This window comes from Dryobates pubescens, chromosome 3, assembly GCF_014839835.1.
Source record: "Dryobates pubescens isolate bDryPub1 chromosome 3, bDryPub1.pri, whole genome shotgun sequence".
NCBI lineage: Eukaryota > Metazoa > Chordata > Aves > Piciformes > Picidae > Dryobates > Dryobates pubescens.
The window spans coordinates 21,143,358-21,165,780 of record NC_071614.1 but is presented as its reverse complement, the minus strand read 5'-3'; the positions used below and the strand labels follow the sequence as shown (position 1 = coordinate 21,165,780).

The window sequence follows — 22,423 nt, the reverse complement described above, 5'->3', positions numbered from 1 at the left end:
TCCATTTTATTACAATTTCTCCGATGAAACTATCTCAGACATACAACCTTTCCATTTACATCAGCACCTGAGTGTGCCTTGCCAAGCAATGACAGGCTGGGCTGCATATCTATTCCCAGAAGAGCTTTCAGTGTTGTGATTCAATAATCACCGTTATTGCTGGATGCCAGAGCAAAAAAAAATAAGTTATCTGTGGTCAAAGCCCGGCAAATTTCTCATTCCTTTTAATGAAATAACTGTTTTATTTTGTTTTCACGTGCTTTTCTTATGCACCGAGGTGAGGAATCAGCTCACGTCTCCTAAAGACTGTCGTCTTGGAGCACAGGAATTGCCTTGTTTGTAGGACCTGCCTGGTGCAGTGGAGGAAGGAGCCCACAAGAGGGCTCAGGAAAGCAGCGTCCATCCCTGGACCAGCAACCCCGGGAAGATGCTGGGCAGAGAGAAGCAGGGCTTTGTGGGGAAAGCTCATCTGTTCAATCATATCCACCGCACTCCTTAAAACATCTCGTACAGGGCAAGGAAATAAACAGGCAGTTCAAACGACAGCAGCTTTTATTACCGTGGTCAGTATCATACAGGTATTTTTAATCTTTGTGCCCTTGTGTTTCTTACAAACTTCATTGATAACAGGGAATGTAGCTGTATAATATATGATCACACTTAAAGCTTATGAAGTTCCTTTTCAATTTCATAGCACTTGGCTGAGTGTCACATAAGCACATTTATAAAAAGCCTATGGCAGCACATAGCATAAGATTTCACTGAGAGCTTTGGGTTGGAAGGAACCTTTAAACATCTCCTAGTTCAACTCCCCTGCAATGAGCAGGGACATCTTCAAATAGACCAGGTTGCTCAGAGATTCATCCAAGCTCACCTGGAATGTTTCCAGGAATGGGACATCTACCCCTTCTCTGGAAAACCTGTGCCAGTGTTTTACCACTCTCAATATACATACATATAAAAATCTTCCTTAAATCTAGTGTGAGTCTCCCCTCTTTCACTTTAAAACCATCACCGTTTCTCCTGTTGCTGGTGAAAGAACAGAACAGGATTAACCAGGTTGGAAAAGACCTTCGAGATCATCGAGTCCAACCTATCACCCAACACCATCTCATCAACTAAACCATGGCACCAAGCACCCCATCCAGTCTCTTCCTAAACACGTCCAGTGATGGTGACTCCACCACCTCCCTGGGCAGCCCATTCCAATGGCGTTGTTAAAAAAGTGTCATGATCTGTCTTATAAGCCCCTTTAAGTATTGAAAGGATGTAGTAAGGTCCTCCTGGAGCCTTCTCTCCTCCAAGCTGAACAACCCCAACTTTCTCAGTCTGTCCTTGTAGCAGAGGTGCTCCAGCTCCCATTTTTGTTGCCTCCTCTGGACCTGTTACAATAGGTCCATGTCCTTCTTGTGCTGAGGGCTCCAGAGCTGGATGCAGTTCTCCATGTGAAGTCTCACAAGAGCAGAAGATGGAGGCAAAATCACCTCCCTTGACCTGTTGGCCATGATGCTTTGGATGTTGTGCAAGCGTGATTGGCCTTTTTGGGCTGTGAATGCACACTGCTGGCTCCTGGTCAGCTTTTCACCCACCAGCACCCCTAAGTTCTACTCTGCAGGGCTGTTCTCCATCCCTTCATCCTCCAGCCTTTACTGGTACTGGGGATTGCTCTGATCTAGGCGTAGGGCCTTGCACTTGGCCTTTTTGAACCTGAAATGCACATAGGCCTATTTCTTGATCTTGTCCAGTTCAGTTGTGGGGTTGGTTTGCTTTGTTTAGGGTTTCCTTTTGTGCCTTTATTTTTTATTTTATTTATTTTGTTTTGTTTTAACTAGGAAACCTGCAGCATTAAATGAGATGATTTCTTTTAGCAGGGCAATGTAAACCACTCACTCATTTGATTTTATAAAGTCATCAGTGCCACTGCATACAAACCAGCGCCGAGTGACAGAGCCAAGGAATCCACCAGACACTCTGCTGTGTATTTAAAACTACTGGCAGAGCATGTTTATGTTGCATAATTTTCCACCAAAAAGCTTAATTGATTCCATTAGCTTTGTGTGTGTGTGTGGCTTTGCTGTCAGATGAAAACAGAATCACACACATACAAAAAGACACAATATTTTGACCAAGTGTGTACCTATAAGTAAAAACAAGCTGCCAAAAATACATGTTAGGTGACATGTAAGACTTTTCCCACTATCTAATCTATTCCAGGTCAGCCTGTGAGAAAAAAAATATACTTGTTTTATTTACAGAAGTGGTGTTCTTACAGATTTTGAAGATAGTCTGTGTCATCTCAAAATCTGTGTTGTCTCAAAATGTGCAGTGTGCACTTACAGACCAGAAAGCCAACTGTATGCTGGGCTGCATCAAAAGAAGCAGGGCCAGCAGGTCATGGGAATAGAATAGAATAGAATAGAATAGAATAGAATAGAATAGAATAGAATAGATCAGGTTGGAAGAGACCTTCAAGATCATTGTGTCCAACCCATCATCCAACACCATCTAATCAACTAAACCATGGCACCAAGCATCCCATCCAGTCTCTTCCTAAACACCTCCCCGGGCAGCCTATTCCAATGGGCAATCACTCTCTCTATGAAGAACTTCTTCCTAACATCTAGCCTAAATCTTCTCTGGTGCAGCTTGAGACTGTGTCCTCTTGTTCTGTCACAGGTTGTCTGGGAGAAGAGGTCAGGCCCTGCTTGTCTACAACCTCCCTTGAGGTAGTTGCAGAGAGCAATAAGGTCTCCCCTGAGTCTCCTCTTCTCCAGGCTAAGCAACCCCAGCTCCCTCAGCCTCTCCTCACAGGGCTGTGCTCCAAACCCCTCCCCAGCTTTGTTGCCCTTCTCTGGACACCTTCCAGCAACTCAACATCTTTCCTAAACTGAGGGATCCATAACTGGACACAGGACTCAAGGTGTGACCTAACCAGTGCAGTGTACAGGGGCAGAATGACCTCCCTGCTCCTGCTGGCCACACTGTTCCTGATACATGCCAGGATGCTGGGAACAGTGTGCTTCTGCCCCTCTACTCTGCTTCCATGAGTCTCCACCTGGAGTAAACTCTGTCTAGCTCTGGTGCCCCCTACACAAGGGCATGGAACTGTTAGAGTGGGTCCAGAGGAGGACCACAATGGTGGCCAGAGGGCTGAAACATATCTCTTATGAATACAGGCTGAGAGAGTTGGAGTTGTTCAGCCTGGAGAAGGCTCTGTGCTGTTGCCTCATGGAAATGTTACCACAAAATATAAGGACAGTTTACACATTAGCACTGCTTAATTCTTCCCTTTGGATAGTTTAAATAAAGTCCTTAATATCCTTTAGCAACTTGTATGGATTTTATGTGAACAGACACAAGACTTTCAATGATTTGGAAAAAACTTCAAGAAGATAAATATTTTCACAGATACGAATTTCCAGGTCCTAGAAAAGGAAGGAATAAATCTTGAGGACTGTGAGATCAGTAAGGAAAGCATGGAGTGAGGAAGGTAAACTACTACATACAATGGGGAATGTGAAGGGTATTGTGCTCAATAGTCAATTTGTTTTGGAATGAATAGTAAATGTGTAGCATGAGTAACACTTAATGGGGTTGAAATTTGCTTTGAAATTCTGCAGGTTTTTTTCCCCAGAAAATAAAGGGAACAATTTCTGACTAATTTCAGTGATCAAAAAATCAAGCTCTTTAACCACCTTGACATGATCCTGGGCAACCTGCTCTGGGTGACACTGCTTTAGCAGGGGGATTGGTCTAGATGATCTCCAGACATCGCTTCCAACCTCTTTATCATTCTGTGATTCTACATGCAGGCAGCAAAACAAAGCCACATGTTGACGACCAGCTCTTCAGTGACTATCATGAGAGCTCAAAACCCGATTCAAAAAAAGGCAGACACCAAAATGTAGATGTCAGCTTGAGTGAACACATGGAGACTGGTGATGAAGTTCAACCTTGAAGCTCCAGTGAAAGAAAAGGAGAACCAAGGGTCATAGCTGCCAATAAGAAAACTTGCACATAGTTTGCCTGCTGTATTAGGCCTTTTTTATTCCTAATTGCTACAGTGCAATGTCCAAATGAAGAAGGACCTGTGTGAAGAGGTGGCTTGTATCTTGCCTTCTCTCTAGCATGTATCAGATTGCCCATTGTTTTTGACATCCCTCTGTAAATCCCAAATCACTGAATTAGTCTGAGGTACAGTGCTGATGGCTCTTCTACGTCAGTTCCAATTTTAGTATAATTTATGTAGTTTACTCTGTATCGAAATGCTTGTCTAGGTCCCAAATGTAAGGTGGAATGAATGGCTGATTAATTTCATTGCCTCTCTAGAAACTGTCTCATGTAGATTGCTTTGTGGTATTATCATCTTCGCTGTCCTTCTGGAGTAACAGATACAGCTGTTGATACAGGAATTCAGGTCTCTTGTTTCCAAAAAGAATTGTGGCACTTAAAGTCTCCAGTTCCCTTGATTGAAAACCCTTAGATACAGTTGCTGCCTTTTTGCTAAGACTGGGGAACCAGCATGTTTTTTCTGAAGAAAATACAGCTTTTCAGCAATCTCATTACCTGACCAAGCACAAAAAGTGATTGCAATGAGGCAATCATCATAAAGTCAGTGTGTTTACAGTGATGTCATGCCGGCATCAGCCCTAAGCTCCATTGTCTGACATTCTTATTGATCATGGAGAAGAAGGTGGAAAATTATTTCCAACTGCAAGAACCCCAAACTGTAGGAATGGCATTGATAAAGGTGGGGACTATAACTAGTCTATACTAGTAATTTGAATGGTGCTAAAAATTAGGCATAAAACATGATTTTCTTTATACGTGCCAGAGTCACAGACTCATTCAGTTTGGAAAAGATCTTAGTCTGACTACTAAACACACGCTACCATGTCTGCTGCTAAATCATGTCCCTCAGAACTGAATTTTGACGTGTCTTAAATCCCTCCAGGGACTGTGACTCCACCACTGCACTGGGTAGTCCATTCCAGGGCTTCACAACCCTTTTTATGAAGAAAGTGTTCTTCCATCTCTAGCCTAAACCTCTTCTGGCACAAGTTAAGGCTGTTTCCTCTTCTCCTGTCATTCGCTGCTTGAGAGAACAGACCAACACTCACCTGACTGCAACTTCGTTACAGGTAGAGAGTGAGAAGGTCTCCCCTGAGCCTCCTCTTGTCCAGGCCATCATCTGGAGAAAATTGTCTATATATTTCTGTACATCAGTAGTAAATTCTTGAAGAGCCCTCAGAAACCACAGCAATGTACCTCTGAGGCTGGAAGGTATAATACTGCCCTGGACAGATGAGTGCAAACCCAAGCAGGAATCAGGAAACCACATTACAATGGCACTTGCTTTGGTGTGATCACTAACAGAATGATGCATTTGTTATTCACATCTTCATAAAAGTGGGGAAAAAAAAAGTCAGGAAATAGGTCATTTGAAACCCAGGAAATATTACAGAGAAGTAGGGTGATTATACTTAAGAGAATTAAAAAGCATACTTCACTGTGATCAGCTCCCAAAGTCCTGTTTATCTTGAGGAATGACCAGATGCCACAGCAGTAAGTAAGAAAAACTGGAGAAATCTCTTTGTTCTAGGAAATATAAGCTAAAGTTAATGGGTAGGAACTGAAGCTCACCTAATCTGGTCTGGTCTGGTCTGGTCTGGTCTATTCTATTCTATTCTATTCTATTCTATTCTATTCTATTCTATTCTATTCTATTCTATTCTATTTTATTCCCAAGGTGCATACTTTTAACAGTGATCAAACATAGAATAATCCACTAAAGACTTTGGAGGATCTTCTTTAACTTCATGTTTTCAAATAACAAAAGAGATTGTTTTTCCAGGAGATGCACGCAGCTGTCTTCACAGTCAGTGTATTACCACAGAGATAGTTACATAGGGCTGTAGTGATTTCAAGTGAGAGCAAAGTTTGCTAAGCAGGAAAAAATCCTAATCCACAATGACTAGTGAATTTAACTCAGAAAGAGTATGCACAGTAATTCAGGTTCTGCAAAAAAAAACCAACCCTAGATTTCTTTTGAGCATGTCTCTAGGACCTTAATGCAATGGGCTGCATTAAGAGTGTGACCAGCAAGTTGAGAGATGTTCTCCTTCCCCTCTACTCTTCTCTGGAGAGGCCACATCTAAGTCCTGGGTCCAGCTCTGGGCTCTTCAGTTCAAGAGAGACAAGGAAATTTTGGAGAGAGTCCATCAGAGGCTACAAAGATGCTGAGAGGACTGGAGAGCCTCTCTGATGAGGAAAGGCTGAGACAACTGGGGCTGTTTAGCCTGGAGTATACAGAGATGGGATTGAGATGGGATTTCATTTATGTTCCTCAATATCTAAAGACAGAGTGTCAAGAGAATGGGGCCAGATTCTTTTCAGTGATGCCCAGTGATAGAACAAGGGGCAATAGGCACAAACCTGACACAGAAGGTTCCATCTGAACATAAGGATAAATTTTGTTCCTGTGAGAGTGACAGAGCGCTGGAACAGGCTACCCAGAGAGGTTGTGGAGCCTTCTCTGGAGAAATTACCTATTTGTAACACAGTCTTGGGCAACCTGCTTTGGGTGACCCTGTTTTAGTAGGGGTGTTGGACTATATGATCAACAGCGGTCCCTTTTTACCCCTACCATTCTGTGATTCTGTGACCACATGAATAGGTGGTTGTGTAGAGCTCTGGCTGAAAGGACACAGATTATCCCATGACACAGATTATCCCATATCCCTTTTCTTCCCACCCTCTCTCTTGAGCCTCAAATTTCCCTTCTTAATGCTGGTTTCCTGAAGAGTTTTACCATATGCTGTAAAATTGCTGTGCTAAGAATACTGTGATTAACTACACGGCAATGCAAGCACTGTGGAGGTGCCGAGATTAAAGGGAGTTTTTCTGATATACTTACCACAGTCAATGTCTTGGTACACAGAAAGTCTGTTTCAGTGTGAAACACAGCACACTAGGAATAAAAAGATAATCATGCTTCCTTGGACATGGAAATCCCTTTCAAGAAAACTTTTGGAAGTTAGAATGTGATTTGCAGACTTTCCCACCCAGACTTCAGCCTGTGGAAGGAATGAAGGGGATAGTCCACACTTTCCTGAAATGTAAGTGGAATTCATTTAATTTCAAAAGTATTCTGTTTCCATGGAGCCCAGGAGCACTAAGCACTTCAGTAAATCAGCAGTTTTTATTTGTTAAGTGGCATGATGGCTTATTACTATTTAATACTTCGGTTCCAGTGGTGAAGCAGGAACACGGTGTGTGAAGTGCCATACAAACACCAAATGAAAGACTGCTTCCTGCCTGTAATAGCTGTAATCAAAATGCATCAATGGCCTCACTATTCGTCACTGCTTCAACCACTGTTTTGGAGTTCCATCACCAATCCTTCAGTGCCCTGCTATGCCATTATCAGCCTCACAAATGGATAGGAAATGACCTTCAAAGGTCATCTAGTCCTGCAGTCAGCATGGACAGTTTCAACTGGAGCAGGTTGCTCAGAGCCCCATCCAACCTGACCTAGTAGAGTTCCAGGGATAGGGCTTCTACCACCTCTCTAGGCAACCTGTGCCAATGTCTCACCAACCTCAGCGTAAAAAAAATTCTGCCTTGCATCTAGGTTGAATTTCCCTTCTTTTAGTTTAAAACTATCACCCTATGTTCTGCCATCACAGACCCCCTAAAAAAGATTGTCATCTTTCTCATAGGCCCCTTTAAGTACTGAAATGTCACAGTAAGGTCCTCCTACAGCCTTCCTTCCTGAAGCAGCTGAATGCAATGGGTGACAAAGCAATTTTTCATGTAAGAATTTACCAGAAGGGATACCAATGATTTAAGAGATAAACATAATATAAATAGTCAAGCACAGCATCTATGGCTCAGAGGATCATCTGAGTGCACGCAGCACTGGCAATTCAGCAGCTGGCAGTTCATGGTACATCATGGCTCTGGAGGACCTCAGCCACTTCATCTGCAAGGCTGAACAGCCATACAGTAGTCTATGTTCCTGCCCTTCACCTCTGTCTGACCTCAATTCATGCAAGGAAGATGACAATGAAAATGTAACTTTGCAAAGAGGCAGCAAGCACACTCATAGTGAAAGGTACAGGCTCAGAGGTGGGTACATTAACCCTTAGAGAAAAATTACACTGTCATCGATGCATTTTTTGGAGACACATTCTTGGCAGACAGTGGAATGAGTACAGCTCTGTATGGTGAAACAGGATAAATGTAAACCAGTCGCTACCAGTATAAAACCAGTGGATGTCATCATCTTCAGTGGCTTCTTAACAAAAAAAGATGGCAAATGTCAGCATGACTATGAATTGCAAGCAGCTAATTAAGTGAAGAGGTTTCACATGAAATTCACACTTAGTAAACGAGTGCCTTACTAACTTGTACTGTCACAATACCTCCATTATTTACCACAGGCATCTTTATATTCACTTAATGTAATGGATTTTCTTTGGGTTATTGCAGGTTTTTCTGGAGGTCTTCTCCAGTCCTGATCTCAGCAATTCTATCAAAATGTAACAAAAGCTTGAAAAAGGCACTGCAATTGTGTGACTATTTGTGCTTAACAAGAATGTTGTCCACCTTTCAAACACAGGATCTGAAAACAGAGATGGGACAGCTTTGACTCTCATGTCCCCATCTGAATTTTTAATTGAAAGCAAGCCTCACTCCTAAAACATAAATTTTGTGCTTCTCTTGGTCCTTTTAGAATCATCTGGGAATTCTCAGTATTGCTGTAAATATCCAGCTCCTTTACAAAGACGCATTATATTGCGTCTCAGGAGTATAGCTATGTAAAATCCAGCTTGATTATGAGCTGTATGAAACTGCCTTTGTCACAGACCACTTTTTGAGAGACTTATCTGGTGCTCCCCTCACAGACTAGGCATTAGTCTATCATTTTCTCATCTTCTCTCTCATTCAGCTAACAATCCAACCTTCTCAAACCTCTTCAGATGAATTTTGGCATTGAATTGTTATCACATCTTTTCCACCCCTTTTTGTTACTTGGGCATTACTTTTTCCCACACTGAAATTTTCAGTGCAGGCCCCCTGCCTAGTTCACAAATCCCCTTTGTGGGATTTTGTACCAATTTCCCTTCTATTGACCATAACTGTGTGTACAGAACGAGCTTCAACTGTCAGAAAACCAGAACACCATTGTTCTAGCTTCCATAAGCCTTCCCCATTAGAAACTTTATCGTGTTATACAGCCGAAGTGTTGAATTACCCCAAGGAGATGGTGGGACTCTTCCAGAAGTACTTATACACTGTTCACTTTTTGGTTCTATGTTTTTATTGCAAACATGGGTGCAGACATTGACCTCTGGAGAGCATCTTCATACACAAAGTACTCTGCAAGACTGGTAAGACAACATTGGTTAAGTACAACATACAGGAGGGCTGCATATATCAACTACTAGAAAACTGTGATGGAGGGGGAAATCACTGTACAATATAACATATTGCTGCATGAGGATTCTTCATGGCACGTTTCACTGAACATTTTTGCACAACCTTTCCTTTCCTCAAGTGGGAACGTGGAGATGGATGAGATATCCCTAACTACAGCTAATGAAACTGGAGGTGGGGAGATTCAGGCTGGACATGAGGAGGAAGTTCTTCACCACGAGAGTGGTGAAGCCCTGGAATGGGTTGTCCAGGGAGGTGGTTGGGGCGCCATCCCTGGGGGTGTTTAAGACCAGGCTAGATGAGGCTCTGGCCAGCCTGATGTAGTGTGGGGTGTCCCTGCCCATGGCAGGGGGGTTGGAACTAGATGATCCTTGTGGTCCCTTCCAACCCTGACTGATACTATGATACCTACCCTAAGAATGGCATACAAACTAAAGCCCTTCCTGAGGCAGAGCCCATGGAAAAATACATAGCATACAACTATTCAGGGGGAACCCTGGAGGAAAGAGCCCACTACAGAGATTTACACCTCAGGGTTTAAGGCCAGGGACAAAGCTCAGCCAACAGCCCTCAAGGCCAGGGCTACTTCTGGGGTTGGTACATGCGGATCACAGTTGCTACCCCAGAGTGAGGAAATGCCTGCATGACCCGAGGGCGGCTGCACCATTCGGAGCACACAGACCCAAATGAACACCGCCCTGGGACACAGGCACGGGGTGGCGGGTCCCCAGAGCGCAGCGGCTGGGGACACATTCGGGAGGCTGCTGCATCCTCGGGAGCACCGAGCCCCCTGGACACAGGGACCGGGGCGTGCGTGCGGGCTCCTTCTCCAGAGTGCCCAGGCCGCACGAGCCTGGATGTGTGCGGGCCGTCCCTCCCCAGACCCGCCGGCCGCACGGGCCACAGGCAAGAGGGAGTCCCGGCGCTGCCCGGCGCCGCTCGGCAGGGGGCGGGCCTCGCGCCCCGCCGCCGCGCGCCCGCCCTGCCGCCCGTCCCAACGGCCAGCGCGCGACGGGCCGCTCACCCCACCCCGCCTTCACCCCCCTGCCGCCGCCAGCCGATTCCCGTCAGGGCCCATGCCGGCAGCGCCGCGGCGCCTCCTCCACGTGCTCCGCAGCTCCATCTTCAGGATGGGCGACTCGGCCTCCCGCCTGCCGCAGAAGGAAGAAGCGCTGCCCGGAAGGAGCCAGGGCATCACTGTGACAGGTAGGGTCGACCCCCGTCCCCTCTCCCGTGACTCGCCCCGGGCGAGAGGCGGAGACGCGCTCAGCAGGAGCAGAGGCTCCAGGCCTACAGGCGGAGCTTGCGCACATGCGCAGAGACCTCCCCCGAGCGGGGGGGTGGGGACGGGGTGGGGGCAGGTCGACTGCTGCGGCTGCGTGGACGGCCGTAGCGCATGCCGGGGGTGGTGGTTGTCTATGTGGTGGTGGTGGGGGGTGTGTGTGGTGGGGCTGGGGTGTCCTGTCTGTGCCAGGTGCTGGGAGCCTGGAGGGTGACCTGGGAACGCCCTCGTGTCATGGTTTAGCTGCATGGCGTTTGCTGTGCACTCTTGTAAAAAGAGGAACACAGAATCCCAGCATGGTGCGGGTTGGGAGGGACCTTTGGGGATAATCTAGTTCAACCCTGCTAAAGCGGGGGTGGGAGTGTCACCTACCGCACGTTGCACAGGATTGCATCCGGACGAGTTTGGAATCTCCAGAGCAGACCACAACCACTTCGGGCAGCTGTTCCAGTGCTCCGCCACCTTCAAAGAAGTTTTTTCTCATGTTCAGATGGTACTTCTTGCTTCTAGTTTGTGCCTATTACCACTTGTCCTGTGGCTGGACACTACTGAGAAGAATATGTCCCCATCCTCTTGATCTCCACCCTTTAGGCACTGATAAGTATTTAGATACAAGTACCCGATGCTATTTTCAGCAGCTTTGAGGCTTTCAGTTGCACTATCTCCCAAGCATGTGGAGGTCAGACCAGAAATGAAAATGCAATCAGTGCAGAGGTGTGCCAATAGTGATTTAATGATCAAATCCGTGCTATGGAAAGCTGGAAAGTGGTTTGCCTGAAATAACGTCTTGTGAGGTGTGGAACATGGCCGAGCTATTGGGATGGAAGAGAAATGAGGAACTGTCTTGAGACACACCTTGTTTTGTAATGCAGAAGACCAGAAGTACAGAAATTTCTGGCAGAAGGGACTTGTCAAAGGTTAAATGCTATGCTCACAACCTGGCAATGAGGGTTCAGTTTCATGAACACAATGTGAGCTCAAATGACAACATTTACATCTCAGACCACCACTTCATTTGCCAAGTGGATAGTGTTTAGCAACTCACAATTTGTTCCACCGGTAGTTTAAAGTGAAAAATCCCCACTAAAATTCCCAGTAAATAATAAAAACCCGGAGAGCTGCTGGCAAAGTATAACCCTGTCTGAAGTCATCGTTTCACAGAATCAGAGAATGTTAGGAACTGGAAAGGACTTCTGGGTATCATCTAGTCCAATCCCTCTGCTAAAGCAGGGTGACCTAGAGCACGTTGCACTGGCTTGTGCTCAGATAAAATTTGAAAGTCTCTATGTCACTACAACCTGCTTTCAGGGAGCTATAGATGCTCCAGTCCCCTCAATCTTGGTAGCCCTCCTCTAAATTCTCCCTCCAGTAGTTCCTTGATTGTCTTAACTGGGGAGCCCAGAATTCTTGCTAGTATAGCAGAGGAGAGGACTTTTTTTTCTTTACTCTGCTGTCTGTGCTCTTTGTAATGCAGCTCAGGACACAGTTCTCTTTATTTGCAATGACAGCACACTGCTACCTTTTATTTAACCAGGATTTCAGCACAATCACGGGTCCTTTCCAGCAGGTCTGAACTTGCACTTTGCTGACCTTCATGAGGTTTCTGTCAGTGTAGACCTGAAGTTTTTCAAGGTCTCGTTGGACTGAAGCTCTACAGTTTGGTGTGTCTGCTCTCACCCTCTGTTGATCATTGCCCTCAAATTTGCTGGGTGTGTTTCCTGCCATAACCTTGATGTTACTATTTAAGCTATTGAATAGTATTTGCCCCAGCATCACTCCCTGGGCTAACCTGCTACACACTAGAAATCAAGATATTGATCACTGTCTTGTGAGTCTGGTGATCCTGCCAGTTTTTGACGTGTCCAGTGCCTGGCAGTCTGTTCTTTAGCCAGTACTTTCTCAGCTTCCAAATGCAAATGCTGTCAGAAATGGTGTTGGAAGCACTGCTAAAGTCAACATGTATTACATCCACAGCTTTGCCCTCATCTGCATTGCCAATCCTTTTATCATAAAAGGCAACCTAGCTGGTCAAGCATGATTTGCCTTTGGTAAATATGTTGACTATTCTTGAATACTGTTCTCTTTGTGTTGGGAAATGTTTTCTGAGGACATACTCCATGATATCCCTGGGACTGAGCTGAGGCTGAGCAGTTCTTCAATTCTCTTTTTGCTTTCCTTAAAAATGGCTGTTACTGTAGCCTATTTCTAGTCATAGAGATCTCCCCACTTACCAGGATTTTTCCAGAAAATCATATGTATAGTGTTCTGTGACAGTACCTCTGTTTTACTTATGTTTAGCTGTAACCTCCTGTGTTCTAGTTTGTGCCCACTGCACTTTGTCATTTTGCTGGACACCACTGAAATGAGTCTGTCTCCATCCTCTCTACACATGCCCTTCAGATATTGATTGGCACTTGGAAGATTCTCTCTCTGTCTTCTCTATGCCCCAGATGTCTCAGCCTCTCCTCATCAGGGATGTTCCAGGCCCCTCAGCATATTTGTAGACTTTGTTTGACTCTGCAGTAGTTCCCTGTCTCTCTTGAACTGGGGAGCCTAAAACTGGACACAGTACTCCAGATGTGGCCTCACTAAGGGACAGTAGAGGAAGAGGGGAACCTGATCACACTCTTCATAATGCACCTCAGGAGATCATCAACTTTCTTGGCCATGATGACACATTGTTGGCTCATGGTGAATTTGATGTCCACCCCACACTCTCAGGTCCTTCTTTGCAGAGCTATTATCCAGCAAGTCAACCCCTGTAACTTATGCTTAAATCATTTTATGCTGATAAATATTTCATTTTCTTATCAAGGACAAATGGCAAAATGGAGAACTGCTGAATGGGACAGCCAAATCCCTTGATATGTGTGAATTAGTATGGCATAGAATTCTCCATGTGTTTGTAGCCTCTTGTTACTGCACTGGTTTAGAGAAAAAAAATCTGGTACCTTATGCTTATTCCATGTTTAAATATGTATGCACTGTTAGGCTGAGAAGTTTTAAGCAGATTTTCCCTGAGATTCTGACAGTTTGCTGAATTGTGCAAGGCACAAGATTTTGCAATAGAATTGCAAACTAAAATGTAAGCTTTACATTTTCTAAGATATTCTTTCCACTAGAAAATAGGTAATAAAATGAAAAATGAAAGATTTCTCCCCCACCCACCCCGCCTTTAATAGTTGAAAAAATGTAGTTGATCTTGGGCAAATACACGACCTTTTCTCAGACAATAATTAAGCATCAGTATATTGTAGGTCTAAAATAGATCTTGTTGAGTGAGATTATGCCTCAAAGCAAAGCCTGCAGAGGAAATGGGTTTAGTAGAATTAATTTCTTATTTTTCCACCACTTTATTTACCTGACACAGTGTAATGCAGAAAAAGTTAACTAGTTACTCATTTTTACTGAAGTTTATGTGGCACGTGGGTCAGAAACTGCAAGACCTGACTTCCACTGAAGTTGAATTGAGTAACAATGTCATATGTGGTCAGGCATTTCTCACATTTCAATTTTCTTTTCTAATTCAGAAGAAGTAATTGCTTGTTTCTTCGTTCTAAGAGGCAATGTTTGCCTCAAATACACCCAAGTTTCTAGAAATTATTAAATTTCGTTACAGGTTCACTGCCTATGTTGGATTTTAGATCAGAAAGGGTGTAGAGCAGAGCATGTTTCTTTGTGGAAACAGTAGTTCATTATCATAGAATAGAATAGAATAGACCAGGTTGGAAGAGACCTTCAAGATCATTGCGTCCAACCCATCAACCAATCCAACCCACCTAAACAACTAACCCATGGCACCAAGCACCCCATCAAGTCTCCTCCTGAGAACCACCAATGACGGCAACTCCACCACCTCCCCAGGCAGCCCATTCCAATGGGCAATCACTCTCTCTGTATAGAACTTCTTCCTCACATCCAACCTAAACCTCCCCTGGCACAGCCTGAGACTGTGTCCTCTTGTTCTGGTACTGGCTGCCTGGGAGAAGAGACCATCATCCGTCTGTCTACAACCTCCCTTCAGGTAGGGTTTGTGCTGGAAGGGACCTTAAAAGATCTTGTAGTTCCACCTGCCCTGCCATAGACAGGAACATCTCCCACTAGAGCAGGTTTCTCAAGGCCCCATGCTACCTGACTTTGAACTCCACAACTTCTCTGATCAACCCATCCCAGTGCCTCTTCACCCTCATGGTGAAGAATTTCTTCCTAATGTCTAATCTAAGTCTAGCTTCTTCCAGTTTGAAGCCATTGGCCCTTATTGTGTCACTATATGCTTTTGTAAAATGTCCTTTTCCAGGTATCCTGTAGGCCTCCTTCAAATACTGGAAGGCTGATACCAGCAACCTCAGGTGTTTCATGGTAGCTTTCTCTTCCACAGGCTGAACAACCCCAACTCTCTCACTCTCTCAGCCTGTTCTCATAGCAGAGTTGCTCCAGCTCTCTGATGATATTCATGGCCCTTCACTGGACCTGCTCTAACAGTTCCATGTCTTTCTTGTGTAAGGCACTCCAGAGATGGACACAGTAGTCTAGCCAGGGAGTCCCAGGTAGCTCTCCCCCCAGAACCCTCTGGCCATTCTAGTTTTGATGAGTGCCAGCATGCAGCTGGTTTTCTGAGCTTCAAGCGCACACTGTTGGCTCATGTTGAGCTTTTCATCAACCAGCACTTCCAAGGCATTTTCCTCACAACTGTTCTATATCTATTCTTCCCCCAGCCTGTATTTCTGCTTGGACCCAGGGGCAGGGTTATCGGAAAGACAGCTTCTGAAATTTGTGGTTCCAACATCTTTACAAGTAGGTGTGAAATAGGTGTGAGATGAATTTGCTTGGAAATCCTCTCTGTACTGACATGCCATGGCTTCTTTTCTTTATTTTTATTTTTGCACCTTGTCAGTTTTTTATATCTCATCATTAAACGGCTCATTTTCAAGCCAAGTGTAAAACTATAAATGCTGGACTGTCATTGGAAAACCAGGAATTACTTTTTAACCAGCCATTTGGACATTAGAGTGGTGAAGTCATGGATCAGGCTGCCCAGGGAAGTGGTAGAGTCCCCATCCCTGAAGCAATTTAAAAGCCATATACATGTGGTGCTGAGGGACATGGTTTAGTGGTGACCTGGCAGTGCTGGGTGAATGGTTTGACTTGATGATCTGGAAGGTCTTTTCCAAACTAAATGATTCTGTGATTCTATGATTTACCTTTTGGAAGGTGTTGTAAGGAGAAGCAAAGTTATAGTCAGTGTAAGGAGATTGAGATTTTTTTATTGTTTGCATGGACTTTTTGTTCTTGGCAGCTGGAAAGCAACAACCATAAGCAAGTGATCAGCACACATGGTGCTCTGCAGATTAAAAACATACAGGAAATATGTTTGCAGAGCTGCACATGCAGCTGCCAAACACAGCTCCCAAGGTACCACCGCCCCGTTGAAAAAGCCCTGCATTGCCTTATCACTGCTAACTGCACAGCAATAGGAAGGGCTAAGTCATCTATAAACCAACAACAACAAAAAAAGGGAAAATAAAAAAAAAATATCTCTTGTTTGAGTCCCTGGAGTTGCTGGAGGGCTACTTAGCATGCGGCTCACAGTCGAATGTGTGCGCTGGCATGAAGCAGCGCTGCACAAAGCTGTACCCCAGGACTGCGGTGGGGCGGGTGCGGAGGAAGGTCTCCCCAGGGTTTCTCCTGGCAACAGTGCAGGTTGCTGGGAAACAGCATTGCTTAAATGGGAAGAAACTTTACCCAACTGGCAGCCTCTTGAATGCAAATAAGGCTTGAAGGAGACTCCTCATGCTGATACCCTCATTTCCCTCTCTGAAATAAAAAAATGAATCCAGAGGTTCTTTATTCAGAGGATTATGTGTGGATGCTGCTTTGCAGAGTCATTTAAAGTTAAGTAATAAAAGAGGATAATTATTTCTAGTAAAAGGTAATGGCATGGTACACAAGGATTCCACAGCTCCTCATTTTGTAAAGGGATGCAATATCTGAATTTGCAAGATTTATGTTGCTAAATAAACCTGTCACTTATAAGAATTAAAGACAAGGGTTATATTTACAAAGGTTATTTTTTTCACTAGAGATATTTTATGTTGGTTTGTGTCAACCCTGGGGTATATTGGACTTCTTTGGTTAATTGTGCCCATTTATATTTAGTACATTTATTGTGTGAATGACATTGACTTGACATTCAGGTAATGTGGTGATTTTGACTCAGAAGGCTGAGAGAAACACCTCACTTTCTTCACTTGATTTCTATGCTGTTATTTGGAACTGTTTTTTTTCTTCCTTGGTTGCTAATGATCCATGGTGTCAGCTATGTCCTCAGTTGTGTCTGTATAACTCAAATGAATAAATATTATTTTTTTAATATGATATTTTTCAGACTTCATTATCATCACAGTGGCACAAGGTTAGCATATACAGAGTAGAAGAAGTTATAAATGATGGGCTGCTCACATACAAGTGCAGTGAATCAGGTTGTATCCCAGATCACATACATGACTGTAATGCTCTTTTGGTGAAAGTCTGTCTCTGGCAGAGACATTGGATTAGGTTGTCTATTGCTCCTTTTCTCTCCACACCAGAGAAGAGAGTATGGGGAAAAGCCACTTGGTTTTGCTTTATGTTGTACTCAGTACAGAGCTGGGAGAGAGGTGATGGAATGTCCTTTTCTGAAGACTATCAAACCTGTTTGAACATGATCCCAGGCAACCTGCACTGTGTGACCCTGCTTTGGGAGGGGGATTGGACTAGATGATCTCCAGAGATTCCTTCCAGCCCCAACAGTTCTGTAAAGGAACTATACATATCCTTGAATTGCTGCTGCAAGCGCTACTACAGCACAACACAGTTACACTGTTACAGGTAAAGAAGCACTTGCATGCTTAATTTATCACATGGGGCATGCCAAAAGACTTTTGGGTACCCTGAAGTGGTCAGGTGGTTGGATTACATGATCGTTGCAGGTCTCTTCCAACTGAAATAGTCTAGTCTGTTCTAGTCTGGTCAGATCTAGTGTAATCTATTCTCATACAATAGGTTACTTTTCAAAAAATATGCCACAATCATACTTTTCAGCATGGTAGGGGTCTGTTGTTTATGGTATTCTTAAAGAAAAGGGTAGCTGCTGTGGAACCTGATTCAGACTAGACCTGATCACAATTTATGTTATGGTTATGGGGACAGATCAGTTCAGTGTAAGCCAGGTGTGGATTTACAGCGTAATAACTACCCCAGGTAACTGCCTGCATGGCTGCCTTTGTTGAGCAGTGAACACAAAGTAATTAGTCTTTATTTCACTGAAAGGTGAACTCTGTTACATTCACTTCAGAGTAAAAAAGTGCAGTTACTGCAGAGAGGCGCTCTGGATGTGGAGAATTTTATTTGTGTGAATCATTTTTATGTTCTCTGTTTTTCCCCAGAACAGCACAACTAAAAATAATTGAGGGAATAACGGTATTTAGTGACCTGTCTCTGTAATTGGTATTCACTGTAAAGCCTTGAAGTTTTTTTTCTTCCCCAGAGAGTTATTCTGGTTGCCCTGAATCAGAATCTGGCTTTATTTTTACTTTTCTCTTCAAATGCCAGTTCACAGAATCAAGTTGTTGTTTTTTTACCCACTTTTTTATTTTGGTTTGTTAATGTTAAAAGTCTGGAAAGTTAAGTTGCTCACAGATAGAACTGTAGAGGTGCAGCAGCTTTAGCTCCCTCACAAGCCTTAGGAAGTACAATAATAAAACTCATCTTTTAACTGGTTTGAAAGAATCATTGAATCCTAAAAGTGTTTGGGAAAGACTTTTAAGATCATAAAGTCCAACCATTATCTAACTCTACCAAATCTGCTGCTAAACCATGTCCCTTAGCACTGCATCTCTGCATCTTCCACACACCTCCAGGGATGGTGATTTCAACCACCTCCCTGGGGAGCCTGCTCCAATGTTTGAGAACCCTGTCAGTGAAGAAGTTTCTTCAGTGTCCAACTTCAACAAGCCCTAGCACAACTTGAGGACATTTCCTCTTGTCTTATCACTTGTCAGTGAGGAGAGGAGACCACCAGCCACCTCCTTCTAACCTCCTTTCAGGAAGTCTCCCCTCAGCCTCCTTTTCTCCAGACTAAATGACCCCAGTTCCTTTAGCCACTCCTCGGAAGACATGTGCTCTAGACCCTTCATCAAACATTTTTGGACATGCTCCAGCACCTCAATGTCCTTCTTGGAGGGAGGGGCCCAAATCTTAACATATTCAAGGTATAGCCTCACCAGTGCTGAGTACAGGGGGACAATCACCACTTTATTTACCTGATACAGCATTTTACATAAAGAACTAACTTGCATAAAGAATTAAATTACATAAAGACCTTACATTGGGATTCTCTAAGGCAAGGTAAAGGTTGTTTTAATGTTCTGGATATTAACCTCTGTGTCTTAGTCCTTTAGTGTTTCTTTGATGTGCTTACTTGGATAACTTTAAGCTCAGAAAGCTTCTGTGATTTAATTTTTTTTCTTCCTGTCAAATTTATACCTTCAGATTACAGTGGTGCAAAGTTGCCTTAACTTTCTTTGCTGTAATTTTTATGATGTTATTTTTACTTTGCAACCATTGAACTCTTTGGCTTGTAGTGTTTTATTTAGCTTGTAGAATTTCAGTGGCATGGATATGTTTGTGTATTGCTCTCACTTCTCTGCTTGTAAATTTTCACGATTCATAGGGATTTAAATTTCTGCTACAATTAAAATAATACACATAAGTAAGAGTCCTCAGTTTGAATAAGACCAAACTCTCTGCAATATGTAGTGCTGTTTATTGCCATTTCTCATGTATTGCTCACATTTAACTCCTGCTGCAGATAAGTGAAATTTGAGTTAGCGCTATTTCATCCACCTGGGTGAAGAGATTATTCTACCCTTGGATTTCAAGCTAGGATCTTGTTTTCAGAAGAAAAGTATGGCCAAGAGGATTATATCTGTTTTGTTGTAATTTGGGCTTTTTACTTTCCAGATGGTTCCAAAAACGTTTTAAGGACTGCTCAAATTTCAGGAACTAACTTTCAGTGTCCCTCAATTGAAGACAGAAAGCTCATCTTGAGTATGTATGGCCTGTTTGGGGGTAGAGATTTTGTGCTTGAAGCACTCTGGTAACTTGTGGTTGGAGCCCAGTGAGAAAGTGGGAACGTCATGCAAGGGATGCTTGTTCCGATTAGACAATGGACGTCCTCATAGAAAGCCTGAAGATAGCAGCAACAGAGTATCTGTTTGCCATGTTCACTTCTTTGGAAGTGGAGCATTCTGCTGCTGAAAGCTCTGCTGTTGCTGTCTGAACAAGATTCCTGTTTAAAACACTGTGTAGGGCAGTGAAGAGATTTGGGGTAGATCTTTATACCTTGTATCTTACTGTTGAATGGATTAATGCATTTGTTTTCTTACAAAGTTGTCTAAATTTCTTGCTATTTGAATTAATTTGATTCCTTGTGCCATTCTCTGTCACAAAATCACAGAATCACAGAATGGTGGGAGTTGGAAGGGACCTCTGGAGGTTATATTGTCAGGGTTACCCAGAGCAGGTTGCTCAGGATTGTGTCCAGCTGGGTTTTGGAATCTCTTCAGAGACGGAGACTCTACAACATCTCTGGGCAGCCTGTTCCAGAGCTTTGTCACCCATAAAGGAAAGAATTATTTCCTTACATTTAGATTTAGCCTCCTGTGTTCTAGTTAGTACCCACTATACCTTGTCCTGAAACTGGGCACCACTGAAAAGAATCTGGCCCTATCCTCTGGACCCTGCCCTCTAGCTATTGATAAGAACTGAGATGATCCCCTCTCAGTCAGCTCTTCTCTGTGCTAAAGAGCCTTTCCATGTCAAAGAGATGCTCTCATCATTGTAGTCTCTGTTAGATCCTTTCCAGTAGTTCCTTGTCTCTCTCAGTCATGCATATCTTATGTTGGCAAAATGATGAATCGTTGTCTGCCAGGGAGAAGACAGTCTGTCCTGTAGCAAAATGTCATGGCTTAACCTCAGCTGGTAACTCAGCCCCCACTCAGCTGCTTGCTCACTTTCCTGCCCTGACACCCTCACAGAAAAGTTTTTGTGAATGTTCAGAAGGAACCTCCTGTGTTCCAGTTTGTGCATACTGCCCCTTGTCCTGTCACTGGGCACCGCTGAAAAGAGTCCAGCCCCATCCTTGTGACTCTTGCCCTTTAGATGTTGACAAGGTTCCTTCTCAGTCTTCTCTTCTCCAAGCTAAACAACTCCAGGTCTCTCAGCTTTTCATCCTCATAAAGATACTCTGGTTCCCTCATCATCTGTTTAGCTCTCCTCCAGTAGTTCCTTGTCTTAGTGCAGGAAAGAAAGGACACATCAGAACTGTGGGAGACCCAGACAACAATTAGGAGAAAAGTAAATTGCAGAAGCTTATAGGGGGAAAAGAGTTAGAGAATGTGGAAAGAAGTCTCTAAACAGAAGGTCTGGATAAGGTTTTGTATTTTCTTACTGTCTGGAGGATATTGGGTTAAGTGGGGCATTTATTTATGGGAAGGAGAAGAAATTGGTTATATTGAGAGATTTTGACAAGAGGCATCTTGGAAGGTGTCACTAAGAGTGGTAGAAACAATTTCAGTGGAGTGGAGCAGAGCTACAGTAAACTACACATTTTAAAAAAATGCTTTATGAGAGGAAGAGTGTAGTTATTTCTGCAAGTGAGATCCATGTGTTTGGAGGAGTATATGCTGAGAGGTAAAATCCTGTAAGACTTTTCAGGAAAGTTCTTGGCTGCTAGGGAATATACTTGGTTTTCCTGCATTACATTCAGTAAGAGTAATGAAGGAATAGTTAACATCGTTCACCTCTGTTGGAATGTGTCCTGATTTGATCTGGAACAGAACTGGTTGTGTCCAGTGATTTCACTTCTCAACTCAGTCTCCTCTTAGTGATGGCACTTTCTGAAGCTAACAGCATGTTTGCACAGGTAGTGGCTGCTCCTAGCAAGGATGACGCTGATGTTTAGAGTTACTGCCAAGGACTGGGGTGCAGAAGGGCTCTTGCTTATACTTGATGCTTATACTTGATTTTGTACTTGATGCTGATACTTGGTATTCATGGCTGGTTCTGAGAATTGGGGTACAGACCAAAGTCATTGCTAAGTCTTGTGTGCCATGTTGGGAGTGCAGTAAGTAAGAGGTGGGATGTTGTGGGGAGGAGCAGACAGCACAGGTGACCCTAAACTGACCAGCAAGGGACTCCATTCCATGTATGTCATATTCACTATAAAACTGAAGGATCACAAGGGTTAAGCCTCTTCTTCAGTGGTTGTCCTTTCTGTCTTTGATCCCAATCTATGAGTTTCTGCATCCAGTTTCAGAATCCATCTCCTGAATCTGATTCCCATCTGCTGTTAAGTCCAGCCTGGGACTTCCCTGGTGTCTGTGACAGCATCACTAGTGACAGTGACATCATTGCCATCAGTGAGTTTGGTTTGATATTGGTTTGTATCTCTTTGTATACATTTCATTTTATTGTTACTGTTTTCATTAAAACTGCTTTAGTTTTCTTTTGCAGCCCCTAAGTCTCTCTCTCTTATTCCCTATCTCTTCCCCTTTGGGAAGGGATAGGGGTTCATAGAGACCATCTGCCACCTACCCAGCCAGCCCAGCCCTAACCCTTGATAAAATGGTTTATTTTTGGAGTGTAGCTGAAATATTGTGT

General features: G+C 43.7%; 1 protein-coding gene across 1 annotated transcript in view; it reads left to right on the top strand.

The window, feature by feature from the left end:
• Nucleotides 1-10,346: 10,346 nt before the first annotated feature.
• The window catches only part of MSRA (methionine sulfoxide reductase A), a 318,403-nt gene continuing 306,326 nt past the window's right edge, over nucleotides 10,347-22,423 (top strand). Inside the window, exon 1 of the mRNA XM_054179730.1 lies at nucleotides 10,347-10,647. Within this exon, the coding sequence (XP_054035705.1) occupies nucleotides 10,518-10,647 (130 nt within the window). The 5' untranslated portion in view covers nucleotides 10,347-10,517. The remainder of the gene's footprint in view (nucleotides 10,648-22,423) is intronic.